Here is a 16,682-nt window from a genome sequence, read left to right as displayed (position 1 = left end):
ACATGCCTTACCTTCGTTTCAAACACAAAGGCCATCTGGCACTGAGCAGGCTATTTCTATGCCATTAAAAACTCCCACCTTCCAAACAGGATGCCCACTTGTAAACTGATTCTTTGAGAGTGGCTCCTCGCCCATACTAACTCCCAGCACATGCATGTGAATTGTCTGCAAGACCACTAGTTGCCCCAGGCCAAAACTGTGCCAAGGGCTGCTGTAAGAATGGTATAAAAAAATCACAGCCCAGTGCTCAAAAAGTTCTCCAGCGTGCTGCTTAATTATCTAGTATGGAAATGATTTTTGCGTTTTACAGAAGAGTAAATAGATAATATGCGTAAGATCTTATTTCTGCTTTCCTGTCCTTAAGGCACTTGTTAACGTTGAAAATAAATATAAAGTAATCATAATCCTTCCTGTCCAAACCATCTTTCCAACTCCTCTAAGTCTAGGCCCAAATTTTGTGAATCCTAAAGAAACCTCTGTTTAAATCTCAAAATGGGGTTTATCTTCTCCTGAATACCATAACTGGGATTAAGGAATCACCAGTTCTCCTCAATGGTCAGTATCTATTTTCTCAGATATCTTGCATTTTCATAAATTCATTAGTCAAAGTATTTTACATATTTTCTACTACTGTAATATCTTTGAACCATAAAGATGTTAACAGATGATGGTACTCGAGCAGACAGGAAAACTGAGGAAAGAAGAAGTTAATTAATCTGCCTGTATCTTACAGGCAGAATTGAAACCTGAAATAAGTTTCTTAATTCCTATGCTAATGATTTAACCAATTTGTTTTCTTATCTATGTAATCTGGGTTTAAAAAGTGTGAGCAGATGTTTTCAGCGACTCACTCACTGATACAAGCATGCATGTCGCTACTGTGCTCACAGAGCTCCAAAAGATTCCATTTTGAGACAAACAGAAAACCAAATAAAAAACAGAGAAAATAGAGGTCAAGTCTGCAAAGTGGTATTTGAAATGCAATTCATCATCTGCGTTTGCATCAAGTATTACAGGTCTTTGTAATTATATATGAATTCAAAGCTGTACACAATCTTCTTGCAGTCTTCCTTTATATACATGAGTAGTTAAACTGATATCAGCACAAACCAGAAGGAAAATTAATCACATAAATAAAGTGAAATCCAGAAATAGGTCCATTTTATGCTGTAGTAATTCTGTTTACTTTAATATTTAATTTTTGCTGACCATTTATGCAAGATAAAATTCTACCTTGCTAAAATATTTAGGGAGAAAATATCTTGGCCTCTAATATATCTTTCGAAGAATCATAGAAAACAAATCACAGACCATCAGTGAGAAGTAAATGTAAAAAGTATACTCATATTCACATATATTTCCAAAGCATGTTATCGTGATTTTGAGGGAAGGCAAAATGTCAAATTCCTTTGTTCGTTTTAAAAACACACACTCCCATAATATGTACACTATTCCAAAAAGCTGAAAAAATAACTGATATAAGATACTTTAAAAAAATATATCCTAAGAAGCCTTCTTATAGAAACTGTTATGTTTAATAGAAATTATCTAAATCAGCTAATATCTCCCATGTACATGATGCATAAATTTTGAATACATTCATTCTTTTACTGTAAAGGCATTGTTAATATATTTCTAAAAGGAAACGAACTGACATCTATGACTGTACTTTCATGGCAATACATGAATGTGTTGGAAGAATGTATCCTGAACTCCTGATGTTCAGTGTTGTGCCTTAAAATAAACACACAAAAACTAAAGAAAAACCTGAGTTGCTCCATGTGAGTTGCTGTGCTTTTTGCAACAAACTGCTAGGAGGGAAGTTTTAAGTTAGGTTGTGTCTGCCAGTAACTGCGTGAACTTGACCTGCTTGGGGCTTTTTTGATCTCTGTGTATTTTCAGAGTCAGGGTCCTGCCCTCTACTGACTCAAATAACTTCTTAGTACTTTTTTGTTTCCTATTATACAAAGGAACCAATTCAACTGTGAGCAAATAATCTAGATTTCTTCTGGCTCTCTGTGCATCTAAAGAATCACTGCCGAATTCCCAGCTGCTAGACCAAACTGTCTTCTTCATTCATACTGCACAATGCTTTTCTCCACAGAGACATGCTGCAAGTAGGGATGATGCTCAACTGAAAATGCATGAGGATTCAAAGAGATATTATTAGATATGTTCACTATTAATTAGATATGTTCATAGGAAGGAACTACAAATATTTTGTGATTAGGGTAGTGGTTTTTTGTGGGGTATTTTTTTTTTAGATTCCAAGCTAAGTTTGTAGGATGGTCATTTTATCCACTACTTGTAAACAGGTAAATCACACTTCTACTTGCTGCTGTTACTACTTAACTAGGAAATCGTTAGGGAATACCTTTTGGCTTTGACAGAGGCCTCTTGAAAACACTGCATTTAATAGTTCCTAAGAACAAGAAAGAAATCATGTAAAATTTCTACAGTGCTACCATGAAGAGACTTTGTCCCTTGCTGTGTTAGTTATAAACAGAAATGCAAAGGTTTATACAAGGATGAAGTAAGCAGCTAATGCAAATAATTTAAAGGGTCCATTTGTGTCTGAAGATTCAAGAAAGCTGTTCTTGTCCATGTACCATGACCCCATGCTGTTACTCCTACACCACCCTGATTCATAGCATAGATTTCTTGAATAGATACCTGTGTCTATATAGTAGCTACCACTCTTCTTACAAAAGAATAAAATAATTATCCTTTTCACTCACCAGCTAAACTGTTTTTTATGTATCTGCTATCTTGCAAGAGGTCTCAGCATAAAGTAAAAGAGAATGTTGTCTGCTTTGTATTGAATTTGTGTCTCCTTTCTGTCAGACATTGCATTTGCAGTTCAACTTGTTTATAAAGTGCATCTAGTGACTGATGAAGATTGTCTGCATTGATAGAACAATGGAAAGGAGAATATTGTATACTGGTTTTTAGCATTTCTTTTGCATAAAAGTATATGCTGCTTGCAAATACTTATGCAGTTAAAGCAATATCTGTTACAACATAGCCTAATGGTGTAACCACAACTGGAATGCTAGCTCTACATGTTCCACTGCTAAATTTACCACTGACTCTGGCTTTCAGCTAGATTTTTATTTATATCTTTCTCTCTTACTTTTCTCCATTTTCTAAATGGGTATGCTCCACTTACCTCCTAAATATCTTAAAGATGTAAACAGTGGCTAACTAATAAATATCGATTTTCTGCATTCCATTATGGAAAATAGATTTCAGTTTTAATTATTGGAAGCATTTTCCACAGACTCCATGAAAAGTGTTGTGAGAAAAGTTTATTTACAAGTACAACTTCAAATTCTTTAATTTGTGCTCTGATAATCATGTTGATTGATTCCTACCCCATGAAGAGTAATGGATCAAAGTCTGGTACAAAATGATAAGAATTTTGCTTCTGATTCCTCCTTAGTAGAAATCAGAAATAAATGGAAGTCAAGGGCTTTTAGAAGTCACAGTACTGGGATCAAAACAGTTTATGACAGCTCATGGACACTGGTGATGACAACAAATATAAATAGTATTCCTTAATGCTTTTCTCCTAAAAATCATTTATAGGTAACCCACTATTAACCAGCAAAGTCAACGTTATAATAAATGTCCTGGATGTCAACGAGTTTCCTCCTGAAATTTCAGTTCCATATGAGACATCTGTATGTGAAAATGCCAAGCCAGGACAGGTATTTCAAATTTGTAATGCTTGCTATTTTGCTCTGTTTCCTTAGTATTATTTATAACAATAGAAATTTCTGGGTTTGAAAATGACATCATGGTAGAATTCTTTTACAAATTAAATGTCTGTGTTGGAAATACTCACCTTCTGGAATTCTGTTTGTTGACCTTTATGGTCTATTTTTTTAATTATCCCTGATTATATTGGCTTGAGCCACCCTTTAGTGTGCATTTACTAGCTATGACAGGAGAAAGAATCCCTTCCTTAAAGACACTTAATTATAAAGGAAAAACTGCAGTGAGTAAATGGAGTAGGATGCATTGCAAACATTTCTGTGTCCTATTCTGAGAAAAAGAACCCACAGCCCCAAAGACAATCTTCCTGAAAGCTTGTTTTTATAAACAGTTTCAAATATATGCATAGCATGTGAAACCTATTTCAGATTCTAAATACCACCTTTTACCGAGAGTGATGCCAATATTAATAGAGCTGGCCCCAGAAGCTGTTGGCATGTGCTCCTTCTGCCATAAATTTGTGTAATTAAACACAGTGCTGCAAAGCACCAAGGCCAACCACCATACATATTAACAGCTAATACTGTTTCCAAGACAAGACTTGTAACTTCAACTGTTCAACTTTGAGAGTGACTGCTAGCCCCAGCCAGGGAAGGAACATATTCATCCTGCTACGTAATCAGTGACTTCTCTTTGTATGTACGTAATATGTAATCAGTCCATGTGATTTTTATTGCCTTTATTACAGATTTGTCCATGACTTCATATGATATTCCTATCTCATCTTCCTTTTTTTTTTTTTTTTCAAATGTTTAAATAACTTCCATACAACATAATTTAACTTCTAGTTTATCAGATACCTCTAATTTCTTATTCAGGCACTAACAGTAGAAAGGGGAACCTTTTACAGAGAAGGCTGAGACAAGCACAGAGCTGTCAAAAATTAGAAATATGTAGATCCTTGTTACATAAAAAAATGCCTTCCTTTTTAAAAGATCAGTGGTAATCCTACTATGAAACAATTTAACTGCACTGTGCTTACCTGAAATGTAGTAGATAGGACTTGGACCCAAAAATTCCTTCATGCCTAAATGGTGCAGACCTTTCAACCCTCTCTACTTCATTTCAAGCTGTAAAATTAGGGTGCTGCTTTTTGAAGTACTACAACATGTACTGGTTGTAACAGTGATAGTAGTAGCAGATAAAGTGAACTGTCTCTAAGTAATCACTCACCTGAAAACAATCACTAGTATTTTGATACAAAAGACAAATATTAAATACTTCTGCTATGAATATAGGGTAAATCTTTCTGATTTCCTTCAGATATGTCAAAGCGAGACCTGAGATATCACGAGTTTTCTGGAGGCTATAGTATTCAAACTTTTTGCCTCCACTGTCCAATATATTGGAGGAATGAGAGTAATCTGGCAGTATTTCACTTCCATTGTTTCATTTGATGTTCATTTTGCACTTCTACAAAACTGCTTCTTTTAAAAGAGTGAACTGACTTCAGAATTAATCTTAATCTGGTTTCAGGTGATACAGATTGTCACTGCAGCAGACAAAGATTTGTCACCAGCTGGGCAAAGGTTTTCCTTCCGACTGTCACCTGAGGCTTCCAACAAACCAAATTTCACAGTCCATGACTACAGAAGTAAGTTGCTTATACATATCTCTCTTTCAGAGCATCAGGCTGTGATTATAATGACAAATACGATTATTTTGTACTACAGTCATGTCTACAGACTAACTTTGTTATTTGACATTTCTAATTTTGAAACTATCTAGGACATATATTAATATAAATTCAGGTCTTGCACCTTTTCTCATTTTTAGGGGACAGGAATTGTCAGAACATAAAAGGCTGAGATTTCCCTACAAACCTGCAAAAACACTGCTACCAGTTTTATTTTCTTCTTTTTATAGTTCAATATCTCAGGAAGAAGTCATATGTCAATGCAGGTATACCTTTAAACAAGGCACTATTGCTGCCTTGTTTAAATCCTATCGCTTTGCTGTTTTCGAAGTACCCAGCTATTGTGCTTCCTCAAGGATGCATAGTCCTGCAGAAGAATTAGTTCTAAATATGGACAGTACTGCTGCAGTATAACATCCCACAACACTCTTAATAATTTGTAGATTTATATAATTAACATCTCTGATTTTTACCCCCAATTTTTGTCATAGCTTATAATCTTTTTTTTTTCTTTTTCACTTGAACGCTTTTAAAAAATGACAAAGAACAACCCAAGATGAAAAAATTGATCTTTTTGCTCTTATAAACATCTTCAAACATGTAGTCTTGGGAAGAGACACAGCTAAAACATCATAATAAACTGTAATAAATTTTAACCACTAATTACTTTAATCAAATAAGGAAAAAAATTTTAACAATGAGTTTATTAACTATTAGGTGATCTTTAAAGAACTGTGTTATGTAAAATTTTTCATAAAAAAGGGTTTACATTACTCTGCAAAGAAAGAACACCCAAATCCATCCAATAAAGTTCAGTAACAATTCTTTTCCTATTTAACTATGTAGGTTATAAGTATTACTTATAAGTATCACTTTTAAGAAAAAGTATATAATTCTTAATTTAAAAAAAAAAATATTAAGCAAACCAAGCCCTAAAAAGGGCTAGAAATGGATAATATACAGAATGAAAAAAATTGCAGAGGCTACTTATTTAGCTTTTTTCAAAACCATTTATGACCCACATTAACAAAAGCTCATCACCTCAGAAATAATGTTAGGTGATACAAAATGAGAGACAACAAAATAAGCACAACTATTAATCATGAAGATGTTTGTCATTAAGAAAGTTCAGGAAGAAATAAATTTGAAACAGCAGAAAAATAAACTATGCTTATTTTCTCTTTTTTCTATAGCTCCTCTGTGAAGATGACAAGACAAAAATGGTTTATTCCCAAACTTATTAGTGACTTTTATCTTAGTATGTCATAGATAGCTAAAAACATTTTACAGATGAGCAAATTATTTCATTTAATGATTTGTAAACACAATATATAATGAAACCATAATAATTCATAATATTGCAGACATGAGTAATAGTATCTTATGAAACCCAAAATACGCTGGTCAACATTTTATCAAATAGTGTTCTTGAGACAGACAGCTCAATGAATATGAAGGACAACCTTATCTTGGATTCAAGTTTCCATCTATTCTTGGACAGTTAAGTCATTACTCTTCTCCAGAAGTGCTTAGTCTAAACAGTATGGTTTTAAGAGCTACTAGTATTTAAAAATGTTGTGGCATTTAACTATCTAACTATATAATTATGCCAAGCAAAATATAAGTGTTTTATATCTATGTCCCACTGGACTTAAAATTTTGGATAATGCTTCAGTTTGCTTCCCCTTAATGCTGCACTGTAGCTTCTGTTATGTCCCGTTTCCTGCTTAGCTGTTGGTAGTATTTTCTTGGAAAACTCAGCATGGGGAACTTTGCTAATGATTATAATTAAGAAGAAAAAAAAAATGTTCTCTGTATCTTAATAGAAGAAAGAAAATATACCTCTTTAGATATTCCTCATATTTTACATTAATTACTTTCATCTGTTCACTTTTCAACACATTTGAAGGCCCAGATGGGTAGTGTCTTCACGATTATGTAGTCTTATAGCACAAATACTGTGTATTTCTAAATACCTTTGCTCTTTTGTTCAAGATTTCTTTAAAGTAAGAGCTTTAATTTATTTCTTTTTGTCTATTTCCTAAAATATCCTTTAATTTCACCAAGATTTAATTTTTTCAAATAATTACAAACTATTGTTTTCTTCCAGTTCTTCTAGGGTCATTTTAATATACTTAATTCCTCAAAATAATCTTTAAACTTCAAATGGCTATACAGTAATTAAACTCAATGACCTTTCTCATATACAGCTTTTGTGAAGTGTGCTTAGCATATGAGTTTGGTGAGGAAATTGCTCAAATATTATTAGATAATTAAATTTCTCCTTTTAAACCAGTAATGTTGACACCGAGATGACTTTGGATCTCAGTAGTCTGTTAACAAACTTTCTCTACTGTATAAAAACAAATGCAATATTCTGATAAAAAATTAAATTAGAAACCACCAAGAGACACAATTTTTCATATATAAATGTTTGTGTGTGTATGTACCTATATACACACACTCTTAAAAGCATTTCTTATTAAAAAATAAGAAAGAAATACATTATTTATTGAAAAACAAGGGAGACAAAAAAAAAGTTTTTGTGGAATATTTTCCAACCATAAAAGACTTTTTAAGTTTAGAAGACTAACAGAGCTATTGAAAAAATCTTTCCAAACAGAAACTCTGTACCATATTTTCAATATCTTCTGCCTTTTGTTTGCCAAAAATGTGGAAGGTCTGCTCTGTGCACAATTCAGAGATATAATAACACAACCTTATTTTCCTTACAGAAACTTTTTAAAAACATAAATACCATTATCTTTTGAGTTAGCAATTATGTCAGTACCAAGCAGGTAATTTGTGAAAGGGATTTTGATTTTTTTGAGGAAACAATCATCTTGTTCATCGTGTTACAATTAATGCTTTTACAAGTTAAGGTGTTGTTTAACATTTTTAAACACATCAAGAAACCCAATAACCAGTGCTATTCTATACAGCTAAACATCATGGGTGTTGTGATATTACATCATGTGCAATATGTGTGTAGTGTAGCCAAGAGAATAAACTTTTCCAGGTTCCATACTTCTTCAGAATATAACTTAATGAGAACAGAAGCAAGACAGTAGCTCAAGGTTGCCATTTGGAGTGTCCAGAAATATAAACACAGGGAAATGCTATGTTTCTAGACTATACCTTCAGCAGTGCTGAGACCAATCCACCAACTGTGAACTGAAGTGAGAGTCCCTGGCAGAGCTGGGGTGCTTCCAGCTGAGCTGCTCACCACCTTCTTTCCACTTTGCTGGCTTCGCCATGCTCCCTAGAGGGCTGCTTCCCTGCTGAGCACATTCAGTTGCTCATGTAAGAGCAAGAATTTTCTTTCTCTCCAGACTGTCACACACATCCTGAAAATGAATTTATTGCCAACAGACTGAAGAACCAGAAGCCATGTCAGCTTCAGGCTGCAGCTCCAGGCTGCTCTGTGTAGAGTTCAGACACATGCCTGTGTCCATATTTTCAAAAGGCCTTTGAACAACTGAAAGGGGTCATAGAAGAGCAACAAAAATTGTTCAAAGCCAAAGACTTGAGAGCTCGATCTCTTTGATTCTTCTCAAAGGAGAATGGAAAGTAATTTTGTTGCGTTGTAACATGTATTAAAGTGATCTTCAACATTGCAATTAGAAGAAAAAGGAAAAAGAATATGAATAACTATTAATAGAAATAGAAATAAGAGTGGAAATAAAATTATTACTTTAAATTAGATCTGAAACTCTCTATACAGTGCAGATGATTAATCACAGAAAGAACAAGCTGAAGATGGAAGGTGTTTGATTCAAACAATTTTGAGACATTTTTCTTTTTCAAAACTGAACTTGATGTGTCTATGTACCATGTCTGAGTTTGATGAAAAAGGGACTTCTGAAATAAGCGTTTTGTCAGTCAAGTGCTTTCTCAATGGTGTCTGATTATAACATGTCTGATTTTGGATATTTAGGGTTCCTTCTTATTGTCCTTAATCAGAACTGCACACAAGTATTTGAGTATGGAATTCAGAGCCCTTAATCCCTCTACCTAGTGACAAAACCCCAAGAAAGGATAAAAGTCATAACATGGACAGCAAGTGACCTCTTCTAAAGAAAGCACATGAGTGAGATGGCAAAATGGTGACTGCTGCAGGCTACCTTCATTCAGATCTGTCAGCTAATTAATTCCCTGCTAATTTCATTTTGGTTTTGCTTTCAGTGTAATTCTTTTAATCTTCTCATCTTTTCCTTGCTACTCCGTTTGATTCAAGAAAAGCAGGGATAACTGAATTTCTACCAGGCAGAAATGACAAAACATAACTTCAAGGAGTTCTGAACACATTCATGACTAATTGATGGAAAATGTACTGATTATAAAGTACTCAGTTCATTTCTGTACTTATTTTTAATGGGGCAGGAAAGTTGAAGGAGTTTTGCATTTTGGCCAAGCATATTACTTTCAGTTTTAAAGGGAATTTAATTAATTAACTAATACAGACATGATTCTAAATCCATGTTCAATCAAAGTCCTTTGGACCACAGACTTGGAATATAAGGAGATAAGAGAAAAGAATAACCAAAAAGCCTTCCTAATCTAATACCTGTAATGCTTTGTTTAATTATTATTTATGTTGACTTTGAAATTTCAGCTGTCAAGCTAACAGGTTTACAAGAAATGGAATATTATTTAATTCTCTGCAAAAAATAGCTGTACCAGTCAGAATACAATACCTTCTGTAGTGATGAAACAAGGCAATTGCATAAAGCATGTCATTCACTGAGTTTCGAAAACAAAATAGCTTCCTATTACTAAAGGTGATACAAACTACAATGGTGAATTGAAGAACACAGTAAAAATCCTGTAATGACCATGTTGTATGTTTTACAGACAACACAGCTGGGATTGAAACCAGGAGAAATGGCTACAGCAGAAGGCAGCAAGAGCTGTACTTTCTTCCAGTAGTAATAGAAGATAGCAGTTACCCTGTTCAGAGCAGCACAAACACAATGACTATCCGTGTTTGCAGATGTGATTCTGATGGCACCATCCTGTCCTGCAATGTGGAAGCAATCTTCTTACCAGTAGGCCTCAGCACGGGAGCACTGATTGCAATCTTGTTGTGTATTGTTATACTTCTAGGTTAGTTCTCATGAAACCATGTGAAGTGCATTACTCTGATTATTCACCTGTGCATTGATTTGTGTTGTTATTAGCTTCATCTGTTGTTTTACAAAAGCCACTGAAAATGCTCCTATGTTTCTAGAAAAACATCACAAAGCACTGACCATGACCTTGAATCTGCTAACACCTTCATATTTCTTATTGCATAAAGAGAACCAGTTTTCAGTGGAATTCAAGCCACATTTTTTTCTCTGAAACAGTTTTGTTTAAATATCTTTCTTGAAGGATTAATATTTTCAGATTATTCCTAAGATAGACAAGTCCTACTGACAGTGACAGCAGTAAGGACTTAGTAAGAGCCTTTATTTAATTATTCATGCCATCTTCAGCAAAAGGAGAACAAAGAAATCAGAGAGGAGAAAATAATTGTAATGTAGACTCTGACTGGCTAGGTCCATGTAAAACTTTACAGGAACATTTTAATTTCAGGCAGGCATGGATTCCATAAGGTAGCATTGCCATTTGATCTACATTATATTTGAATATTGCCTTATTTACAGCATGGCCAAAGCAGTCAATACTCATATGCATCCTACTTATAATGTAGCCTTAATGAACTGATAATGAAATAAAACCAACTTTGTAGATTACACAGTCACAATGTGGGCTGCAGAGAGCAGACTAATTCTTACAGATGCTAGCCTATACCTCTTCTTGGTAGTAGTGGGATTCCTAGATCTCATGCTACTCCTTATGTGGGTCTAATGGTCAAAAATAGCTGCGGACACAGAATATAACATATGGACACCTCTTTGCATTTGAATAATACAGTAATTTACCACTTAAATAAATTAGTACAGGCTCAGGGTTACATAAATAGCTTCTGAGTAGCAGTGCATAAAATTCAGAATTTCTGTTCTGTGTACAAATTTTATGCTGTGAGAAAAATGTTGTTTCAAATCAGAATTAGAGTGGCAAACAGTCATACTTCCCATGGAATAGGAATTAATAACGAATACACCCATTCTGAAGAATTTAAAAACAAACCAAAACAACCTTAGGTCAGTTTTTCGAAAGTAAGAAGAATGCTGTCTCCTTTACCACAATTCCTTGGGAGTACTTTTTAATTTGTAGGGGTTTCCTGGGTAAAAGCAGCCAGGGGAGAGCCTCAGCATCAAAGAAATTCCATTATGAAAAAAACTTTAACTTATTTTTACATGAAGAAATATGTCAATTAGATCTCTGTTTTAAAGCAGGACTTCCAGGATATCTAAGCTCTCTGTTACAAAGTGCCTAGAAGCTCTAAACACATAGCTATAGCAAAGCCTTTCATGTTGCTCCCTTTGTGTCCACTAATCTGGACAGTGTGAAGTATGCAGCAGAGAGCTTGGTGCTCTTGGTAGAGAGATCATTCACATTGGCAAAGTATCTGGGGAAGTGGGAATACCTGGAGTCTGATTTTTTCCCCCAAATATGCTAGGTGATCATGGAGGCTTTCAACAGAAATGCGTTTATGTTCCCTTAATGGTTTGTTGAAATCAATACAATTTTTATTTAAAAACCCCAACATATTCAATAAAAAAAATATGTCAAAGAACTCGTTATCAGCTCTGCTGCTGACTGACGCTCTTGTCATATACAAAGCTGATGAAGATACTTTAATTCCTGCTTTGCACAGAATGCCAGACTGAATTAGTGAGATTATGTTGGGAAAAGAGGTTTTGGTCCTTTAATAACTCCCTTCATTCAAATCAGCCTGGCAATATTACCCAGAAAAATTAATGTATAAATAATGAGATCTCCAGTGCTGTGTGTAACCTAAGAGAATGGCATTTATCTTATATCCAGACTTTCTCCTTACTATTCCATTGATCAATTTAAAAACTGCTTTTGGATTTTCATTTCTTGCTGTGAACCTGGCCTAACACAGAATCATTAAAATTGTAGTTGAAGTCATTCATGTCGAACTCATTTCTACACAAAAGACAGTCAACATATTACCAGAGTCAGGCGTTATTTTAGACTGCACAAGCCTGATCATGAATTTATAATCATTGCGACTCCTGTATTCATTATTGTTTTACTTAACCAACAGTGCTTAGAACACTATAATTTCTACCAAAGGCGGTTAGGGAATTAAAAATTACAAAAAGGCCAGTTTACTACAAGCAGATTTTACATTCAATTAAATATATCTCCAAAGACAAACTATTGGAAAAAATAACACAAGCTGATTGCCATTGAGTTGCCATTTGGAAAAAAGTCAGTTTGTAACGTATTATATCAAATCACAAAATCACAGTTGGAAGGCACCTCTGAAGATCATCTAGTCCAAGCTCCCAGCTTACAGTTGGGTCAGTTAGAGCAGGTTGCTCAGGCACAAATGCAGTGGGGTTTTGAATATCTCCAAGGAGGGATACACCACAACTTCTCTGGGCAACATGATCCAATGCTTGACCATTCTGACAGTAAAGAAGCTTTTTTCTTACACTTTAATGGAATTTCCTGCATTTCAATTTGTGCCCATTGATTCTTGTCCTGTCCCTGGGCAGCACTAAGAAAAAAGTCTGTTTCTATCTTCTTTACTTCCATCCATCAAGTATTTATACGCATTTATAAGATTCTCCTGAGACTTCTCTTCCCCAAGCTGAACAGCACAGCTCTCTCAGCCTCTCCCTGTATGGCAGATGTTCTAATCCCTTAATCATCTTTGTGGCTCTGCACTGCATTCATGCCAGGAAGTGCATGTCTGTCTTGTACTGAGGAGCCAAGAACTGGAATTGTGCCCAGAACTCCAAGTGTGTCTGACCAGGGCTAAACAGAGGGGAATGATCACCTCCCTAGACCTGCTGACAACACTCTTCCTAATGTAGCCCTAAATGCTGTTGGCATTCTTTGCTACAAGGACACACTGCTGGCTCATGGTGACCTTGCTGTCCACCAGAACCCTAAGTCCTTCTCTGTCAAGCTGCTTCCTGGCCAGTCAATAGCATCTACAGTATGTGGTTATTCATCTCCATGTGTGGGACTTGGCATTTCCCTTTGAAGGTCCATGGGTTTCCTGTTGGCCCATTCCCCTAGCCTGGTGAGGTCCCTTTGAATAGTGACACAACCTCTGTTTTGTATCTACCTACAAACTTGCTGAGGGTGCACTCAATCCCATGATCCAGATCATTTATGAAGATGTTAAACAAAACTGGTCCCAGTGTTGACCCCTGGATACATCATTAGTGACTGGTCTCCATCTTGTATTTGGGTTGTTGAGTACAACCCTTACAGCCTGACAGTTTGGCCATCTTTGCCATCCACCTTACCGTCTACTTGTCTAGTCCACACTTTCTCAGTTTTTCTGAGAAGGATGTTATGGGAGACATCCTCAAAAGCTTTGCTAAAGTTAGGATAAAAACAGTACACTTTTCTCCCTTCATCCATCAGTCACTTCATTGTAGAAGGCTATCAGGTGAGTTAAGCACAATTTCACCTTCGTAAATACATTCTGAGTACTCCTGATCCCCTTTCTGTTCTCGGTATGTTTGAAAATGTTTTCTAGAATTATTTTCTCCATCACTTTCCTCAGGAAGAAGATGAGGTTGACTGGCCCTTAGCTTGTTCTTCTTGCCTTTCTTGAAGATAGGAGTGACACTTGCTCCAGTCCTCACACTTCTCCCAGTCACCATGACCTTTCAAAAATTATCGCAAGTGGCCTCACAATGAGATCGCGTGCATTCCATCAGGTCCCATGTACTTGTGTGTCCAGTTTCTTTAAGTGTTCCCTAACCTGATACTCTTCCACGAAGGATAAGTCTTTCTTGTTCCAGAATTTCCCTCTGGTCTCAGGGATCTGGGATTCCTGAAGAACAACCTTACCAACAAAGACAGATGCAAAGATGCCATTGAATAGTTTGGCCTTTTCTGTGTCCTTTGTCAAAAGATCCCCTGCCCCATTCAGCAGTGGGCCTACATTTTCTCTACTTTTTCTTTTGTTGCTGTCATGCTTGTACAAGCCCTTCTTGTTGCCCTTCATGTCCCTTGCAAGATTCAATGACAGATGGTCCTTGAATTTCCTAACACATTCCTGCATGTTCACAGTCACTATATATTCCTCCTGGCTCACCTGTCTCTAGTTTCACCTCTTATATGCCTCTTTTTTATCTCTGAGTTTAATCAGGAGCTCCTTACTCATCCATGCAGGCCTCCTGCTGCCTTCGCTTGATTTCCTGCTCATTGGGATGGACTGATGTTGAGCTTGGAGGAGGTGAATCTTGAAAATCAATCAACTCTCCTGGATCCCTTTTCTCTCCAGAACATGGGAATTTTCAAAGCAGATCCCTGAAGAGGCCAAAGTGTGCTGTGTAAAAAGATGAATTAGGATTATTTTTTCTCCTTTTCAAAGATTCCAGATTACTTTTTTTTCTCTTTAATACCGTGGGTTTGGTTTTTGGTTTTTTTTGGTTTTGTTTTGTTTTTTTTTTTTTTGCTCTGCAATGTGGAAATTTGGGGATTTTTCTCTATTTCGCTGTGGAAGACATTTTTTTAAAAAATCCCATCTCTCTGTCTCTCTCAACTTAAAAGCTGAAGTCCTGTCCAATTCTATTTGTTCGCAAAGCAGGCCAGTAGGAAAATTATTTGTTACTTCCTTCAGCAGAACAGCAAGCATGAAGGAAAGTTAGATTCATAGATCAAACAGCAAATTACTTTTTCATTGGCTAGAGCACTGCTATTTTAAAAAGAATAGTGGGAGCATATCTTCTAAGGAAAAAAGTCCCTTTGATTGCTTGCAACTTTCAAAGGAAGATATAATGATATGTGATCAGAGTACCAAATTATTTCTGTGCATGTCTTAACTTCAGTTTTCTCTTGTTACAGTCATTGTGGTACTATATGTAGCACTTCGGAGGCAGAAGAAAAAGGACACCCTGATGACCTCTAAAGAAGACATCAGAGATAATGTTATCCATTATGATGATGAAGGAGGTGGAGAAGAGGACACCCAGGCTTTCGACATAGGCGCCCTGAGGAATCCCAAAGTGATTGAAGATAACAAAATACGCAGGGACATAAAACCAGACACCTTGCGTTTTCCTCGTCAGAGACCACCAGTGGAAGATAACACAGACATAAGAGATTTCATTAATCAAAGGCTGCAGGAAAATGATGTAGATCCAACTGCACCCCCTTATGACTCCTTGGCAACCTATGCTTATGAAGGAAATGGATCTGTTGCAGAGTCTCTCAGCTCTATAGACTCCCTTACTACAGAAGCAGACCAGGATTATGACTATCTGAGTGACTGGGGACCTCGCTTTAAGATCTTGGCAGACATGTTTGGAGAAGAAGAAAGTTATAACCCTGACAAAGTCACTTAAAGTACAGCTACAACAGAAAATAAAAAGAAAAGTAAACCAATAACAAATTTAAAAGATAAACCTAAGCTTTATATAGGACAAGATTTCTTTGATTATAAAAGACAGCAACTGTTTCCAGCAAGTTACTACATTTATCATACTGTCAGTTTTGGTTTGATCTGCAAAGGAAAGATAAATCCTGTAATATACACCTTTTTTTGTTGTTGTTATTTTGTTACTCTGGAATTACACTGAGACAAGCTCAGGCTTACAAGGTACAGTATACTGGCCTGATTTAGAAAGAAGATAGCTTTCTGGCATCATGGTGGAAGAGTGGTAGCTTTTTCGTAATTCCACTAAAGTGCCTATTGAAACTTTTATCATTTAAGTGGTAAAGAGTCTGCTGTGATGGTGTTATAAAACTGAATGGTAGATTGGACAAGAACTTTAAGACAAGAAGCAATAGCAACATGCTGACTTCTTTTAGAACAAAAATGGAGATCACTTCCTGGAGTGAAAACTAAGGGTGGGGGGGAGGGAGTGTACATTGTGTTTGGGGGTTATGTTTGGTTTTTTAAAAGAAGAAAACACTATGTCAAGACTTCATATTTCTTCTTCCAAAATTTGGTCGAAAAATTAAATTTAAAATGCTGTTGCTCACTCTGAAGATGTAAAGCCCAAATCAAAAAGGGAAAGATCTTATCATTCATCAATGAATATTTAAAATGTTCATGCAAATATTAAATTTTTCAAAAATAATAAAAAGATGAAAGCAGCTCTTTCTTTATGTAAAGCAAATTTCCCTTGGCTCCCCCTCTTCTTTTAAAATGAGACTG

The 16,682-nt window shown here is 35.7% G+C and overlaps 1 protein-coding gene across 2 annotated transcripts in view; it reads left to right on the top strand.

Moving 5' to 3' along the window:
* Positions 1-16,318, top strand: part of CDH12 (cadherin 12) — a 319,865-nt gene extending 303,547 nt beyond the window's left edge. For both annotated transcript variants that reach the window (XM_074826484.1, XM_074826478.1), the window contains exons 11-14: positions 3,589-3,710; positions 5,254-5,371; positions 10,268-10,519; positions 15,368-16,318. In XM_074826484.1, coding sequence (XP_074682585.1) covers positions 3,589-3,710; positions 5,254-5,371; positions 10,268-10,519; positions 15,368-15,867 — 992 coding nt within the window. In that variant the 3' untranslated portion in view covers positions 15,868-16,318. The remainder of the gene's footprint in view (positions 1-3,588; positions 3,711-5,253; positions 5,372-10,267; positions 10,520-15,367) is intronic.
* Positions 16,319-16,682: the final 364 nt, after the last annotated feature.

The sequence above is a fragment of the Strix aluco genome, chromosome 1 (assembly GCF_031877795.1).
Source record: "Strix aluco isolate bStrAlu1 chromosome 1, bStrAlu1.hap1, whole genome shotgun sequence".
In the NCBI taxonomy this organism is placed as follows: domain Eukaryota; kingdom Metazoa; phylum Chordata; class Aves; order Strigiformes; family Strigidae; genus Strix; species Strix aluco.
The sequence above is the reverse complement of the archived record's forward strand: the minus strand, read 5'-3'. Positions and strand labels throughout refer to the sequence as shown.